At 44.3% G+C, this 18,182-nt stretch overlaps 1 protein-coding gene across 1 annotated transcript in view; it reads left to right on the top strand.

Annotated features, from left to right (window-relative positions):
• The first annotated feature begins 4,086 nt into the window (after nucleotides 1-4,086).
• Nucleotides 4,087-18,182, top strand: part of LOC125018046 (aryl hydrocarbon receptor-like) — a 29,757-nt gene continuing 15,661 nt past the window's right edge. The window contains exons 1-3 of the mRNA XM_047601684.1: nucleotides 4,087-4,793; nucleotides 5,526-6,397; nucleotides 8,851-9,038. Of these exons, the coding sequence (XP_047457640.1) occupies nucleotides 6,357-6,397; nucleotides 8,851-9,038 (229 nt within the window). The 5' untranslated portion in view covers nucleotides 4,087-4,793; nucleotides 5,526-6,356. The remainder of the gene's footprint in view (nucleotides 4,794-5,525; nucleotides 6,398-8,850; nucleotides 9,039-18,182) is intronic.

Raw genomic sequence — 18,182 nt, forward strand, 5'->3', positions numbered from 1 at the left:
GGCAGATAAGGTTAAACGGCCACGAAGAGCATCACCCTCGATGCTTTAATGTCAATGTGCCAGCAGCTCCTGGAGCTGGGGGGTCCGCTGACCTGCAGTCCAAATACCAGCGGCAGAGTTCCTGAGGAGAAAACTTTGGGACACAGGAAGAGAAACGAGGTTCAGACAGTTTATCGTCACATATAGAAACATGTTTCCTCACCTAAAAACGCCTAAAAACATAAAACATCTTAGAGATAAAGTATGAATGGATGCATGTCATAAATATAGTCAAATGTCAATGTGCAAATGGGAGTAAACAGAATCATGATGACAGGAAGTAGAGCAGCTGGTGAAGATGTGGAAGTTACTTTAAGTTCCTCAGCCTCAGGCCTTGTTCAGGGTCTAGGATGGTTCTTCACTGATGTGGAGAACCAGGAACTTAAGCTCCGGGATCAACGGTAGCTGATGACCCTCCGTCCTCATGTCCTCATGTCCTCATGTCCACTATCGTCTCGCTGGTCTTATCTGTTTTGAGTGTGAACTTGTTGTCCTCACACCATGTGACCGAAGAGATTCTCATCAGATCTGATCCAATGACTTACTGAGACCTTTGCATCCACACTTCGCCCTCTGGTGGATTTATCTATGCACTGCAGTCTGTACGTCCTTGATGCTTCATACTTTATGTTATAGTAAAGTCACATGATACAGCAGCTATATGTGGTCATTTAGCTTCACAATACAGACTTATTTTTTACTCTTTATTTAAATTAGGGACAGAGCATATTAATGAACATTATAAATAATGTAAATACGCCAGATTGTAGCTGAGGCTAATTTCCATCTGTTGGTCCAGAGGAAAGTTGATGTTCATAAAAACATGAGAAAAACATACAAAGAAGAAAATGTAGAAACTTAGCTATACACACACACACACACACACACACACACACACACACACACACACACACACATCCACTCATTAGTGACCAAGACAGGAAAGGAGAAATACCTGAGACCCAGATTGTACTGAACATTACCTATTATTGCACGTAGCCTCATCACACATTACCAGGATACACAACCGCAAACACACACAAACTTATTGCGTTTAGTCCTGTTACACATTTCAACTAGAGTCACCAGACTTCAGGCTGTTACTGCCTCACTGGCTGGTCCCTGGGCCTTCTGATATATATATATATATATATATACACATATAACACAGGCCCCAGTGACTCGTCTGGATGATCTCTGTTTAATGAAGTCATGATGAAGTCATTCAGAGGGGGCGGAGCCACAGCTTTGGCTCTGACGTTTGTTTTTTGTTTTGTTTTTTAATGAAACTGATTATTTTAAATAAGCATTTATTCTATATTAGTGGATTTTTTTATTTTTTCTGTTCGTAACTAAGCAACTAAGCAATTAAATGACTTATTATAACCTATAGAATATTTATCATTTCAGAGACACATGTTAATGATTCAGGCCACATCTGTCGAGTTTTACTTCCACAAGACAAAAATAGAGAAATAATGAAAAAAAGATCCTGTTTGGGGGAAACTAATCATAAATAATCCAAATAGATAAAGTATAGTATGTGTTTTATTTTATTTTACTTCTGTCCTAAAATAAAGCAAATTGTGTCAGTAAATTATTATTATCCACCTGAAGGTCACATGACTAGAGTCTATGAAGGACCAGGTCCAGGACCAGGACCAGGATCAGGACCTGGAACCAGGACCAGGACCAGGACCTGGACCGGGACCAGGACCAGGATCAGGACCAGGACCAGGACCAGGACCAGGATCAGGACCTGGGACCAGGGCCAGGACCAGGACCAGGACCAGGACCAGGACCAGGACCTGGAACCAGGACCAGGACCAGGACCAGGACCAGGACCAGGACCGGGACCAGGACCAGGATCAGGACTTGCAGGACTTTGATCTTATTTTCATGTCATTCTTAAATGATCTGAACCGTCTCAAGAAAATACTTTGAAAGCACATACCAAGTGTTTTAGAGTTGAACGTGTAAATGTCTCAACCACATCCTAAAGAACCCAGTGTTTATTGTAAATGTCTCTGGTTTCAGGAAGTAGTCAGACCCCTTGTTTTTCCTGAAGCTTCTCTGAGTGACGTTAGATGAGCCAGGGTTCTTCATACAGAGCTTCACGAGTATTAAATAACAGGCCTTTCAGTAGGACCGGCTCCCAGCCACAGTTTAAATGATCTCTTACAAACCCACAACCATTATGCATTTTTCAGTAGTTCATCTTTTTTTCTTTCCACTGCGCAGACACATTCTGGGGTTTTCAGACCGAGAGCCTGCGTGCAACAGTAATATTATAGCCAGCTGACATTTGCTTTGATTGTGCGTCGCCTTCGTGGAAACGTGCAGACTTCAGACACAAAAAAATAGATAAATAAAAACATGCGGGTTAGAAAATCAGGAAACATGCAGTGAAGAAACAAACCATCTTCAGAAACATGTTCCTATGTGAATGAAGCAACAGGCAGCAGGAAGTAATGTCCGTCTATCTATCTATCTATCTATCTATCTATCTATCTATCTATCTATCTATCTATCTATCTGTCTATCTGTCTATCTGTCTATCTGTCTATCTATCTATCTATCTATCTATCTACTACTATCTTAATCTAATGGTGATGAGCCATAGATTACTCTTTATTAGACCGCCCACTTAGCTATCCATTCTATCTATCTATCTATCTATCTATCTATCTATCTGTCTATCTGTCTATCTATCTATCTATCTATCTATCTATCTATCTATCTATCTATCTATCTATCTGTCTATCTGTCTATCTATCTATCTATCTATCTATCTATCTATCTATCTATCTATCTTTTCTCAGCCTTTGGTTAATCTGAATGGTGAATGAGAGCCAATAGAATTGAGGGGCGGTCTTTAAATGTAGAACCCCGCCCACCTGTAGCATGGAGGCCCCATGTCCAGGTGAGGACTTTATGTCTGACTCTACAACACTGAGGTAATTCACTCAAACTGTTAAAGTTCATTGAACAGAAAAGATGAGGAATCCTTTGATGGTCACAGCAGTTTGTTTACAGCTCTTCTTTAGCAGCTAGCAGCTAGCAGCTAGCTGACTAGCTGCTAGCTGCTATAGCTCATATTGTTACTTTTGTTCTGATTCCAGCTTCCTGTATGTCGACACCTCCTCATCTTTCTGCTAAATCCTCTGTTAAATTTGCGTTAAGTTTGTGTAGATGTGGTTGTCGTTTGAGTGTTTAACATGTACAGGTTGCTACGTGGTTAGCATGCCCTTATAGGCTGTTTATTGCTGGATCCACCTCCATGATCCAGTCTGACCTCTCCACCTGCAGCAGCTAGCATCCCTAAGCTATGTGACTAGCATCTCTGGGCTAGCCACTCCAATCTCAGCAACTAGCAACCCCTGAGTTAGCAGCTAGCGACAGGCATCACTAGGCTAACTGTGACCTTAGGGTACTGGTTTAGATTATATTAATCAAACTTTAAACCCTTTCACTGTAAGATAAATACAAGTATCAGTGCCCAAACATCCTGGCCACTTCATTAGGTACACCCATGAAACCAGCCCTGCTCCAGAAATGTTCTGGTGTTCAGCTTTAGTTTCTCATAACTCAGAGATGTTGATTCCGCTGGGGCTTCATTTTATAGAAGGACACATTGATCATTGAGTTGACCACATTTCTGATGCTCTTTCCACATGAGAACAGTCATGAAGGAGGATTTGGGTTAGAATCCATTTGCTTGTGTACCTAATAAACTGGACAGGGAGCGTATGCAGCTTCTCTTCTCTGATTGGCCACTCCACCGTAGGGCATCTACAGACCCTACGATAACAACTAGCAGACATTCACTAGCCACTTACATCTAACCAACTTATTTACATTTACCTAAGCTAGTAACCCTACTAGCAATTAGCATCCCTGAGCCAGTGATTGGCACCACTAGCCCGGACTCTCCAGTTAAAGGAGCTGGCAACAGTTAGCATCCCAAGGCTAATGGCTTGAAACAGTAACCTAGCAATTACTATCGCTACTCTAGGTTAGATCAGATCCATCTCTACTGTCATTCCACATGTTCAGTTCCAGATCAAGTAAAGTTCATCTAACATCATCTATCATCTAAGCAGAAGTTCAGTTACAGCGTGGAGCATAGATAGTGTGGTCTTTATTATCTATAGCAGATATGGACAACATTGACAGATCTATGAACAGATGAGTGAGCAACATATACACAATGACTGACTGAGCTACTATGAACATATATAGATGGATTTGTGCATTGAATGTAAGTCGACTATAAACAGGAACTACAACATCTTTACTATAAAGGAAGAGGGTGGATGATAAATTAAGATAAGATCCTTAGAACAGCGTGGGTGAAGCAGTCTGTCGCTGGTGGAGCTTTCCAGGGCTCTGACAGTGTCATGCAGGGGGTGGGAGGTGTTGTCCATGACTGACGACAGCTTTGCCAATATCCTCCTGTCCCCCACCACCTCCACAGGCTCCAGACTCGCCTCCATCGTTGTTGACGAGACGGACGATGGCCGAGTCGTCTGAGAACCTCCGTAGGTGACGGCTGGTTGTGTGTTGGGTGGAGGCGACTGGACCGTCCCCTGCGACACACAGTCCCCTGTGGTCTGTTGGACAGGAAGTCCAGGAGCCAGGCTGACAGACTGACCCCCCAGTCAATGGGCAGAGAGGGGTGAGGAGGCGAGGAGGTGACAGTGGATGGTGTGTAGGAGTTGGTCCTGAGCCATAGAACGTTTTATTAAGTGCAGGTGAGTCTCCGGTTGCCATGGAGACATTCAACATCAACACACTTAGCTCCTGGTCTATAGCTACATGCTAATAGCATCTGTGACACAAACAAAATGAAACCGTCCGTGCTGTGACCCATGAAACCGTGACTACAGCACAGTCAGTGTGTTGGCCTAGTTTCATCCCCACGTGTGTGTGTGGGGGGGGGGGGGGTCAGCACCCTGAGGGGCCTAATCTGGTCACATGACTCAATGTATGTATTTCCATGGCTGCACACGCAGACAAACGTGACAAAACACAGCTGTGTTAAACCTCTGGGTCCGACTCGTACTCGTTACTGCAGCTGTGAAATAAATAGTTTTCATAAATCTGAATAAATTATATTCATTTAATTATCTGTGTGCAGGTTCAGGTGGGGGCCCCTACATGAGGCCCCTTACTGTCATTTATACACTTAGCACATTACCACTGCCGTAGTTAAGGCCATCGTGTTGGGTGGGGGCCACTGAGACGTCCACAGCATATTTTAATAAAACAAGGAGCCGCTGAAATGTTTCTATAGACTCTCAGAGGAAGCACAGTTCTGAACTTTTTAATAAATCTCTAATAAATGAATGAGTGAGTGAATGAGTGAATGAAAGAATGAAAGAATGAATAGTCGTGTCCTCCAGGTGCTTCATTCCTGGCTCCGTCCTCTTCGTGGAGATGTTGTTGATCCTGCAGATGCTCATGAGCTCTGTTCCATTATTCAGGACTCGAACCCCTGACCCACATCCCTCACGGGCCACTGCAGCTCCGTCTCTCTGCTGCGCGCTGATTGGACGACTGGACTCCATCGGGTACGCGCCGGCGCGGACGCGCTCGGCCCGTGTTTCCAGGAGACTCTTTGACGTGCCCGCGCTCCGCCCATCCTCCTGACCGTGACACAGGGCTTCGTGAGCGCGCGACCGTCACAGATCCGCGTCGGGCGTGCCCGCCAGTGGAATGCGCGCCCCCGCCTCCCCCGGTCGCTGCTAATTGAAGAGCTCCGCTGATGTAGAGACGCAAAATGGAAACACTGGAAGCTCCCTCCGCCTTCTACGACCTGTTCTGCTGAGTTCATGAAGAGTCGAGGCCTCGTTTATTCTCAGGATGAAAACTCAGCGTCGTCTTTTTTCTCTTTTCTTGACTTGGAATAAGTTGGTGTTTCTGAGCTGCTGATTGTAGAACAAGTGTTTCGTTCTTACTCCGTAATTCATTTCATCTCTTTCGTTGTGTTTTCTGTCGGATTGCTCTGCGTCATTTTCAGGTTTGCTTTGATTGGAGGGGCCCGTTAAACGCAGCGGAGCGCACGTCCCGTCTGCAGCGAACGGCTCGAGTCTCACTTACGCGCTTTTATTTAATCTTCTTCTTTTTTTTTTATTTTTCTTTTTTTTTTTTTTGGTGGGACAGTTTTTCTTTTTTTCCTTTCTCCGTGTGAGCAGAGCTTCTTGATGAGGACTGTGGCGGAATATTTCCCGGAGCTGTTCATGTAGCGCAGAGAGGCCGGTGTGTGTCCGGTGTGTGTCCAGGGATCCGTCAGAGGCTTATATAAGAAGAGCGTCATGTATGCGGGACGTAAGAGGAGAAAACCCGTCCAGAGAGCGTGAGTCCACTCCATCAATCCCTTTATTTTAATTTAATACTTCAGTCAGAGTCACATCCTCCGCTGAGTCTCCATCAGTCCGTCTCCAAACGCGCAGCCCTGCACAGTATTTCATTTCTTTACATTTACCACAACATTCACTTATTTTTTCTTTTCTTTTCTATTATTTTTTATATATAAATTCATCTGATCTCCTCCTAGTTTATAAAGAAATGTTTCCATCGAGGGTTTTAAAGCCTGAGGATTAGCGCAGGCCTCCACCAGCGGCCTGGCTCCAGCCCCCAACCCTCCTCCGGCCCCTTCTCTCCGGGTTCTCGACAAATAAACCGAAATAAAATAACATGCACCTATTTTTTAATAAATGTGTATTTAGGCTAAAGTTTCCATCTTGTCCAGATCCGTCATCATGTTTGGATGTTGCGCCATTTTCTGTCAAATCCAGAGGATCCTCCAGAGGATCCGCGGGCCGTGTTTTCTTTTCCCTCTCAGGACATTTAATGTTAATTTGATTTATTAAATCTAAAAATTCTCTTAAATCCGTGACTGTTGACGCCGCTTTCAGCTGCATCTTCTAAATGGTTTTAATTAACTGAGGAGTTTATTCCGTCTGTGGCCGCAACAGCTTGACGCCATTTTCCGCCAGTGAGAAAAAGCTGCAGGTGAAATGACTCTGATCGTCCGGGTCCGGGTCTGGGTCCGGGTCCGGGTCTGGGTCTGGGTCTGGGTCTGGGTCTGGATCTGGGTCCGGGTCTGGGTCTGGGTCTGGGTCTGGGTCTGGATCTGGGTCTGGAGAGGCAGAATAAAAGGCTTCTGCTTTATTTAAACGTTTGATGTGACAGGACCTGATCAATAAATCCTGGATTTTTTACTCACAATCTCTAAAAAAATAATAATAATAAAAATAAAAAAAAATCCTCATAATCACATGAGACACAGTGAAGATGAAGCTGATAAACTCATCAAGAGTTAAACGTGTAAGAGGCAAAGAAATGAATATATGAATTATAACTGTCATGACTGTAAAATGAAAAACGAGAGAGGGACCATGTGCGTTTAAGACTGAAAGGAGGATTGTTTTTGTTCTTTCTAGAGTTTAAGAATGAGACAAACTGAGACATCGAGTTTCCTTTTATGCATAAAAAAAAATCCCCATGATGAAATGAAACGTACCCATTTTTCTTGAGATGAATCTGAACCCAGGTGTGTGACAGGATTCATTCAGACTGGATTAATTAGATAAATTCAGCTTTAACTTTATTCCTGATCAGATATTTGTTTCTGATAAATGAGTAAATGTAAAGACGCTCGAAAAGTATTTAACGCACAGAAACATTTATGAAACTGATAAAAGTTTCTCTTTCACGCGTCATATTTCATGTTGTATCATAAATGAATGTCGTTCTTTAACCAGTTGAATTTATTTTTTTATATTTAAATTATTCCTCGTTATCTGAGAGGCTCCGCCCACATCAACGGTCTAAACACCTGATTGGCTGCTATTGTTGTAATTGCAATTGGTAAATTATCTTCTATAAAAATAAACTACTTAAATTAGTTACTTTAATATTTCATTTGTTCAAAGAATGTGAAGCATCGTCACCAGTGACTTATATGATGATAAAAGGTGAATTCATAGATAAATAAAAGGAATATGAATATATAACTATTTATTAAACATTAAAACTGAATCCTGCAGAGATTCGACCAATCACAGACGAGCTGCTGTTGCTGCTTGGATTAAATTTAATTTCTTTCCATCCAACTGTCCTCAACTCAAAAAATATAATCATTTAATAAAATAAACAGTTTCAGATTTATTCCATTAGTCCTGGTCAGTAAAGTGGTTTCACATAGTGAAGCTCCACAATATTCTTTTTTTTCACTCATTAGAATATTTTTAGAGAAACGTCTAATTTAACGTAGTAACCATGGATTATTTATTTTCTTTAATTAAATCTGTGTTTTGTTTGATTCATCTTAAATAAAATATGAGCAGTTAAAATGACTCAGTTTAAAATGAGCTTGAAGCAGAAATATGAGGTGAAGAAGAAATGAAAGTTTTTTTGTTTCAGGGTGAAATCTCTGAATCTGTTTTATTCTTCTTTTTCACATTTCATCCAAATCCCGTTGACACATTTTTGTGATTTTTTTATTGATGCTGTTGTTGTTATTCTTACTCTTACGTCGTCCATGTTTATTTAAAAATAACAGAGAAGGAACGTTAACGTCGACGTGCTGTGAAGATTTAATGTTTTTAAATGTTCTTAAACATCTCAGACGTGGAGTTAGTTTTTCTTCATCAGAATCATAGATGTCTGGAGATGAACAGAATGAATAATTTAGCAGTTTATTCTATATTTATTTCTTTAGAAGCCTGACTGCAGATGAACTCGTGTTATCTTTAGAACAAAGCCTCAGAATGAGAAGAATCTCCTCTTCCTTTCTGGCCTCAGGGTGAAGCAGGCTCCGGTGGAAGGAGCCAAGTCCAACCCGTCCAAGCGGCACCGGGACCGTCTGAACGGGGAGCTGGAGCGTCTGGCCGGCCTGCTCCCTTTCCCTGAGGAGGTCACCGCCAGCCTGGACAAGCTGTCCATCCTCCGCCTCAGCGTCAGCTACCTGCGAGCCAAGAACTTCTTCTCTGGTAAATCTGCTGCTCTCTGGCTGATGTCGGACACGAGGCTGTGATGATGGATGTGTGGTTAGCCTAGCTTAGCATCCAGGCTGCCCGCTGGTTTCCTCCCAGTGGGACATTTGTTTCTAGCACCAGTGATCCTGATTCCTTCACCCCATAAAACACACAACAATAAATAGACTGAGTACGGCTCAGGAACCAGCAGAAGGCCGCCAGTTCATTAGGTACGCCAGCAGACTCATTATCATAAAAGAGTTGGGCAGAAAAAACAAAAAAATACAAAATGGAATTTTCTGATATTTATTCACAGAGTCATAAAAATGTTTTAGTGCAGGAGTCTGCAACGTTCTTCAGGCCACGGACACAAACTGATGGAGAGATTAGTTAGGCCCCCCCCACACACACACTATATGTGTTCTATATTAAAGACTTTATTAAACGCAGCCTGGTGCTATTTATATATATATGTACATGATTATTATTATTTTCCATTCAATATTTAGCTTTTCAAATATACACGGGTTCAGATTTTATTTTTCTTATGTCAAACATGTGAAACATGTGAGCGGCCAACGGCCATAAACTAAACCCACATACGTACGATTTCACCTGAATAGGCTCTATTTCATAATATATATATATACACACACATCTTTTTCATTAGCATTAGCATCCTGTTAATGTTAACATGTCGGATCAATTTACATTTAATGTTTAAACTAATTAAAAATCAGTAAAGATGAATGAATCTGCCTCATTTTTAACTGACTTAAAGAATGAGTTTAAAGTTAAACTAATCCCTCCGTGGCCAGTTCATTAGGTACTAGTGGATGCTTTAGTTTCTAAATCAGAGAGATGTTGTTGAGTTGATCTACTGAACGGACACATGTTCCTAATATTTTGACATTTTAATCTAAATCAAAGTCACTCTTTCCTGTTTATTCAGTCCGGTTTAAGTCCATCCTCCACTGATGATCCTGCAGGTGAATCTTTCTCTCTCCACATAAGTCAACATTATTGAGATTAGAACGGCTTCACTAACGTACCTAATGAACTGGCAAGTGACTGCATTTAAAGCTGAACGTTGTAGAGGTTGATAGTTAGTTTGCACAGTGCTGAGTTTTCTGCTGCAGGATGTCTGGATGCCTTCATTGGTGTACCTAATGAAGTGGCGCGTGGGTGTAAATACAATCAAACGGAGACGTGTTGGGCTCGCTGTGTCTCGCTGTGTCTCGCTGGGTCTCGCTGTGTCTCGCTGGGTCTCGCTGGGTCTCGCTGTGTCTCGCTGTGTCTCGCTGTGTCTCGCTGGGTCTCGCTGTGTCTCGCTGGGTCTCGCTGGGTCTCGCTGTGTCTCGCTGTGTCTCGCTGTGTCTCGCTGTGTCTCGCTGGGTCTCGCTGGGTCTCGCTGGGTCTCGCTGTGTCTCGCTGGGTCTCGCTGGGTCTCTGGAGTCTGTGAGATGCTTAAGTCGTCTGGTTGTCGGTCTGACTCAGGGGCTCATGCTGCAGCCTCCGTCTTATTCACGCGGGTTCGTCCCAGAGAAAAACCTCGACGTTTCGCTGAGGAGATGGAGGTGGAGATGGAGATGGAGCCACATGCTAACGGCGGTCGTCTCCCTCAGCAGCCTCAGACTTTGTTTTCTCAGGAGCTGATCTTTCAAACAGAATGCTGCATTGCGGCCGTCAGATGCTCTTGAAGGTGAATAATTGAGAGGAGTTAAAGTATTTATGAGATGGAAGCAGAGCGGTGTTTGTTTAAGGCAGCAGCTTTCTTTAAAATGGCCGTTTGGGGGGGGCGGGGGGTGGAGGGATGGGGGGGTACAGTAAGAGCTCGTCTCTGTTTGCAGCTTGGTTTAAATGTTCCTCTTCCTGACACATTCATTAGAGCTGCTTCCTCTCAGTCAGTCCTGTCACAGCGTATTATTGACAGTAAATTTCAGTACCAATAGGTCAAAATGTAGCCTTGTCTAATGGCATTAGCCTACTTCCTGGACTGTCTCTAAGTAATTAACGAGCTCAGGCTCTTACATTATGGAAGCAGCTCTGCGTCGCCGTGGGCCTCCTCTCAGCTCGGCCATGATTTGTTGTATGTAAACAGCACAAACTCTGCTCGTCAGTAGCGTCTGAGAGTGGGTGGTCTGGGACTTAGCTCCAGTACAGTCTGGGAACGCTGCCACTGCTCAGCTCTGTTTGGATGTTTGGAGGCGTTACACGTGGAGGGGCCCGGCCTCGTTAAACATTCAAAAGCCCTGAATGTCTTTTTTTAAGAACCTGTGAAACCCAAACACTGGCTGTGGCGGCTGGATCTGAATGAAGCCGACACAGCTGCCATAGCTGTTAGTGTCAGGAGCTCGGAAGGGCTCGTCCCCCTCAGCCAGTCAGCACACAGGATCTGTCCCCGACTCCAACATGAGTCTGAGAGCTCTGCTCCACTTCTTTTTACATTTGAAACAGCTGAAAGGTGATGTGGAAACACTTCGTATCCCTCACACAATCTTGCTGTTGACACGTCCTCGTCTCCTGCAGCGCTGCTTAAACGTTTTTGTGTCCTTCAGAATTTTCTACTTTTTTGCAAAACAAATGACTCAAAATAAAAGTCCTGAAAAGTAGACAAAGAGAACCCAATCAAACACCTGGAACTGAAATATTATTATTACTCTCTATTATTACTCCAGATCAGACAGGAGCTCCTCTAGATTAAATGTGTTTCCATCAACGTGATGAGACTCAGGTCCTGGTTCAGTTTCTATAAATCAGGGATTTGTCTCATGTTTGTGTTGAAGTGTGTGATGACAACAGATCAAAGGAGCTTTGTGAGGAGCTCAGAAAAAGAGTTGTTGTTGCTCATCAGGCTGGAAATGGTTCCACAACCATCTGTAAAGAGTCTGGAAGCCACAAATAATCCACAGAGAGTCAGACAGATTGAAGACGACTGTTCCCCTCCACAGGAGTGGTCCACCAACAAACATCACTCCATCATAGTGGGAGAGGAACCAGAGGAACCCAGGGGAACTTCTAAGCAGCTAAAGGCCTCTCTCACATTGGCTGATGTTCATGTTGATGAATCCACTCAACAACCAAAGACACTGCTCTCTGTCCACAAAGAACATGTGGGACAATGTTTAGTGGACAGATGAGACCAGAGTAGAATAGTTTGGTTTAAATGTCTGATGAGAACTGAATCTGGTCTGGTTGATGCCAAAGATCTCCAGCAGCTCAGAGGAATCTGATCCCATTAATTAGATCAGAACCAGCTGAGTTGTGAGATGTTGGTGGTTTCCTCTCATCAGCTGATGCTCCAACATTTCTACTGGATGAAGGTCAGGACTTTGACTTGTTCCTAAACATTCATCTGGTTCTTCTGGAGAACCACTGGTGTTCTTGGGCTCCTTGTCTTCCTCCATGACCCAGTTTCTCTTCACATTCAGCTCATGGACTCATGTCCTGACATTTTCTAGCAGCTTTGTGATGCTGTTTGTGCATCAGCTGAACTTTAGGTCAGTCACTGTCATGAAGGGGGAGTTAGTGTACCTAATGTTATGGCAAGTGAATGTATTTGCAGCTCTTAGTTGATTCTTGACATTCATAGATGTTTAACTTGCACAGTGACACTAGAAGGAAGTAGTAGCACTATTTTTTTCTAATAGGACTGGATCTACGTCTCTACTGACCAACAAGCCTGAAACTTTGAGTTTAACTTTTCGTCGTCCTCCTCCATTGGCTTCAGCCGACGGGGAAAGACCGACTAGTGACTCTCCACTTGGACGACTGGTCCTCTGAGAAAATTGCATCAGTGTTTACAGTGAAGAGGTTTAACCGAGGAGATCCTGGGTGACACAACTAAGCCGATAAAGACTCTCCTGGGTTTCTTAGACGAGTCGCTGCCTGCAGCCAAACACCTCCTGCCTCCCTTTCTCCTCATCCCTCAGGTTTTAAAAGGCTTCACGGGTTAAACCTGCCGTCACATGACTGCTGCTGTTTAACCGGAGCCACACATATATAATCAGTGTATTTAATATGCAAACAGCCAGATGACTGTGCATCAGGAAACTTTCTGTCTGTTTCCAAAAAAGCCTCTGTTCCAGGATCAAATGACTTTTAATATGTTCTCCACGATACATGTTGGTTTAATTTTACCCAGTTTATCTTTAAATGCCACGTTTAATTTTATATTTCACTCTGATCACAAGGAGAGAAACATGTAGCTGTTTGTGGTGAATTATCTCCCAGTTCAAAGCAGATCTGACAGTGAAATGTCTTATAATACACAGCAGCTAAGACTTGATAAAGTCTGATCACAACTTCAACCAATGTATCAGCAAGTCCCTTATGTGTTCATTCCTTTCCTAACGTCTGTTATAATGTCTACTCACTCTTACCCATCAGTGTCAGTTAAACACACATGCTGCACATATCAGAAATACAAAAAGCTGCAAATAAAACGTGTCCACCTCATTCTTAATAAAAGCTTCAGGATAAAATGTGTGGGGTTTACGGGGAGAGACGAGGAGCTCCTCCCTCTGCATCAGGAAACAGAGGATGAATAATGTATCTGGTCCTGCTGTACTGGAGCTGCCTGTAGACTCACTCTAATGACACGAAGCGGCGTCCAGTCGTGAGACGGCTCAAAGAAAACGAGGGCGAATAAATCGTGAGTTAACAGAGTTATGTCTCTGAGCATGAAACACTGCTTATATGAGCCGCTGTGGCTCCGTCCTTCCTCGTCTATATGTACGCAAGTAAATGTCAGAGACACTGATCCTCCGTCCCCCCGTCCCCCCGTCCCGCCGTCCTTCCGTCCCCTCGTCCCTCCCCTGCAGGACTTCACCACCATCCCCCCTCAGCTGACCACCCCACAGCTCTGCCAGGAATGCAGGCCACCAAAGGGAAAACCTGGTAATCAGCAGTGGTGACCCCCTCCCCTCCCCTCCTCACCCCAACCAAATCCCACCAGTCCCCACCCTCCTCCTCCTCCTCCTCCTCCTTCTCTTCCTCCTCCTCCTCCTCCTCCTCCTCCTCCTCCTCCTCCTCCTCTTCCTCCTCCTCCTTCTCTTCCTCCTCCTCCTCCTCCTCCTCTTCCTCCTCCTCCTACTCCCTTGTTCACCTCCCACAATATGCAACCATGTGATGGAGAAACCTCGGGAGACACGAAAGCAGTGCTGGGTGCGTGTCCTCGCTCTGCATTAGTGGCCACGTGTTCCTGTTCAGCCTCTAAATGTGTGTGTGTGTGTGTGGATGTGTGTGTGTGTGGATGTGTGTGTGTGGATGTGTGTGTGTGGGGGGGTGGGTTGGGGGTCGGTGTGCATCGCGTGCTCATTTGCTGCAGCGTTCGAGGGTGAAGGAGTTGAAACGTTCTATATTTACTCGCTGCTATTCACACTCTGCAGGAATAATTAACACGTAAACACACTGTGTGTGCACTGCAGTGTGTGTGTGTGTGTGTGTGTGTGTGTGTGTGTGTGTGTGTGTGTGTGTGTGTGTGTGTGTGTGTGTGTGTGTGTGTGTGTGTGTGTGTGTGTGTGTGTGTGTGTGCAGGTTCCATTTAGCCGCGGTGTTTTCGTGGTACTCTGCAGATTACATGATGTTTTAAAGTGTGTCAGATACACATGAACATCCAGGACGTCCTGCCACCAGCTGCTAGCATGGACAGATTAGCCAGTGTAGCGCCGAGCTAACGGCATCTTAAAATCATTCAGGAAGCCACAGATTTTATCCTCTGGGTTTTTAATGACTCACCTTCAGGGATTCAGGAATTATTCTGTTTATGTGGCAACTTGATCCTTTAATAAAACATGATTTATGGTCCTGACTTTGAGCTTCTCCTCCTCCTTCTACTTCTAATTCCCCTTTTTTCTCCTTTTTTCCTACTTTTATGTTTTTCCTTTTCCCCTCTTCTCCTCCTCCTCCTCAGTAAAGTTCTCTGGTGATTTTTCGTTCTTGACGTAAACACACGTGTCTGATCAGATTTCCTTCGGTCTCCATGGAAACCGTTTAGCTGGACTCTCAGGTTGAGGATCTGTCTTGTCCTCGTTGGACAGAAACCAAAAAACGTCCTCACTCATGATCGAGATATTTCCTGCTGAGGAGAAAAGGATCGTACCTCCACCTCCGTCTGTGAGGGCGGAGTTTGTCGTCTAATCATCGGCATTAACGCAGCAGCTCCCGCAGTCTTTAATACGCCGGCCTAATGCCGTCTAAATATAGTCCCGCTCCATGATTCAGACTCCTGCTATTGTCCCATGTGAGCTGATGGTCCACGCTGCAAACAAACAGTTCTCAGTACTGACATGGACAGAAACACCCGGCTTATATAATGTTTATGTAACGTTTTTCTTTTTTATTTATTTGTTCCAAGTAAATCTATAAATTGCAGACGGCATCATGACGTAACACGTCTGCACAGCTCGGTCTGAACATTCAGAGAGAAAGTCTGCAGCAAAGTGTCTCTTCTCCTCGGTGTTAAATGGGACTTCATCCAGATCTTTTTCGGACGCTGTTGTAAACTCTTAGTGTGTCTTGTGTGTGTCTTGGCAGCGTGGTGGAGCTCTGGGCGGAGGCCAGGATGACATGTAGGGATTGGGCAGGAAATCTAAGCAGCGCAGAACATCCCTGCTAATCCTGTTGTAAATAGCATGATGGGACAAATTGAAAGTGGTCAAATATTTGATAAATATTTGCAGTGTATTTTGGGGGATAAAGCCCAGGGTAGTTGGCTCAGTGTCGGCAGATTTATCCCAGCAGCTCCGTGATGAAGACGAGTCCTTAAAAAGAATCATGTTTAAACAGTTTGTTCTGCTGAAATTATGTTCTAAGTTTACTTCCAGCCCGATGGTCCTGATGGTCCCGATGGTCCTGATGGTCCCGATGGTCCTGATGGTCCTGATGGTCCTGATGGTCCCGATGGTCCTGATGGTCCCGATGGTCCTGATGGTCCTTCAGTCCACAGGAGTTCAGGCAGAAATCACAGGAAAACAAATTCAGTATTTTTCTGGCTGAAAACTTATTCATATTCTGACATAATTTATTGAGCATTGTAAATGATTCATATGAGACTGGAAGTGTTGTGGTGGTTTGCACTGATGCCTCACAGCCACAAGGTTCTGGGTTCTAATCCATGTGTGTGTGGAGTCTGTATGTTCTCTCTGTGTCTGAGTGGGTTCTCTCCAGGTTCTCCAGCTTCCTCCCTCCCTCCCTCCCTCCCTCCCTCCAGAGATGTGCTGGTTAGATTCACTGGTCCTCACTTAACTGTGTGACCTGACATAGACTGGAGACCTGTCCACGCTCTGTCCCAGACAGCAGGGACAGAGTCCTCAACCTACAGAGGACAAGCACTCACACAGGATGGATGGATGGATGATGGGTGGATGGATGGATGATGGATGATGGATGGATGGATGGATGGATGGATGGAAGGATGGATGATGGATGGATGGATGGATGGATGGATGGATGATGGGTGGATGGATGGATGATGGATGGATGAGGGATGGATGGATGGATGATGGGTGGATGGATGGATGATGGATGGATGGATGAATGAGGGATGGATGGATGGAGGGATGATGGGTGGATGGATGGATGATGGATGGATGGAAGGATGGATGATGGGTGGATGGATGGATGGATGGATGGATGGATGGATGGATGATGGGTGGATGGATGGATGATGGATGGATGGATGGATGGATGATGGATGGATGGAAGGATGGATGATGGATGGATGGATGGATGGATGGATGGATGGATGGAGGGATGATGGGTGGATGGATGGATGGATGGATTCTGGAGTCTCTACGTTGGGAACTGATTCTGCTCCTGCAAACATCTGCTGGAAACGACGGAAACAATCAAACTGGTATTTGTCCGTTATTATGAGCTAACGTTGCTGCAGTTCTGCTGGAGCCTTAAAATAGTTTCACACTGTTTGGATGGAGAGTGTCGGTGCTTTCAAATGTCTAAACTGATCCAGAACGGTTTAAAAAGATCTGACTCAGATGTAACATTGTAACCTGTTGGTTGCCACTGTGTGTGTCTACTGTCTGCACCATGCGGTTTAAAAACAAGAAAGAAAAGAAAACGCCTCCAAAGGCTGAGCTCTGACGAACTGTGTGATTTTCAGGGTCACTGCTCATTTGTCAGGTTTAATCTATCAAGTGCTTGAACAGATACGTTAGCAGAGGGCGGCCATGAGGCCCCGTGAAAGGAACAAACCTCCCGGCCCAGCACAGAGGCTCGTACACTCGTCCTTTTCCATCTCTGTGCTGCAGCTCAAACATTTACGTTAAGATTTAAGGATTATTCTTCAAGCTGTTTCACATCAACAGTTCAGTTATTTTTTAAAGAGTTTAAAGAAGTTGTGTTCAGAGACTTAAACATCCCCTGGAGCTTCAGTTTTAAAATCCTATCACACACTTACGCTGATATTCTTCCCTCTAATCTCAAACTTGCACATGCTGCAGGATATTATTACGATCGTCAGGGGGCATTTAATGCACCACCTTGTCTTATTTCCATCACAGATTTACACTAAACTGAAGCTGTGGGGTTTGATGAAGAGTTGCTTTTAGCATCTGTCAGTGGTAGCGTGCTAGCTAACATTAGCCTGGAGGCGACACCGTGGGCTCCTCTGTGTCCGTGTGGCCTGATGCAGGTTTTAAATCTGAAACGTCTGAGGTTGGTCAGAGCGGGTCAGTGAATGATCTGGGCTGAGTCTTATTTATGGTGTTGATTTGTCCCAGTCCAGCTTCATGGGACGGACATTTAGCAGAAAATATTTTGTTGCTGTCATCTTTAATTTATGCAAACTCTGTGTTTCTTCTCGTCTGTAAATACTCAGATTAAGACCTGGAAACATTTTGTTGTTCAGTTCTGCTAAACTCAACCTTTAGCTGCTCATCTTCACGCTGCAGCAGACTGCAGTTACTCATCACACCATGCATTTTAGTTTAGGCAGAAACCAACGAACGGGATATAAACAGGGAGCAATGGTCTCCTGTTCAGCTCCATCAGCTCACTGTGTTGTTTTCAGTTGTTCAGTAACTGTGGAGCTACATGATGCTAAGCTAAGCAGACTGAATCTGGGAAAGCCAAGCTGTTCCACTCACCCCACTGGAAGAGCCTCTGGGTGATTGTGATGGCAGTGAGAATGTAAATTTT

Source organism: Mugil cephalus, chromosome 12 (genome assembly GCF_022458985.1).
Source record: "Mugil cephalus isolate CIBA_MC_2020 chromosome 12, CIBA_Mcephalus_1.1, whole genome shotgun sequence".
In the NCBI taxonomy this organism is placed as follows: Eukaryota; Metazoa; Chordata; class Actinopteri; order Mugiliformes; family Mugilidae; genus Mugil; species Mugil cephalus.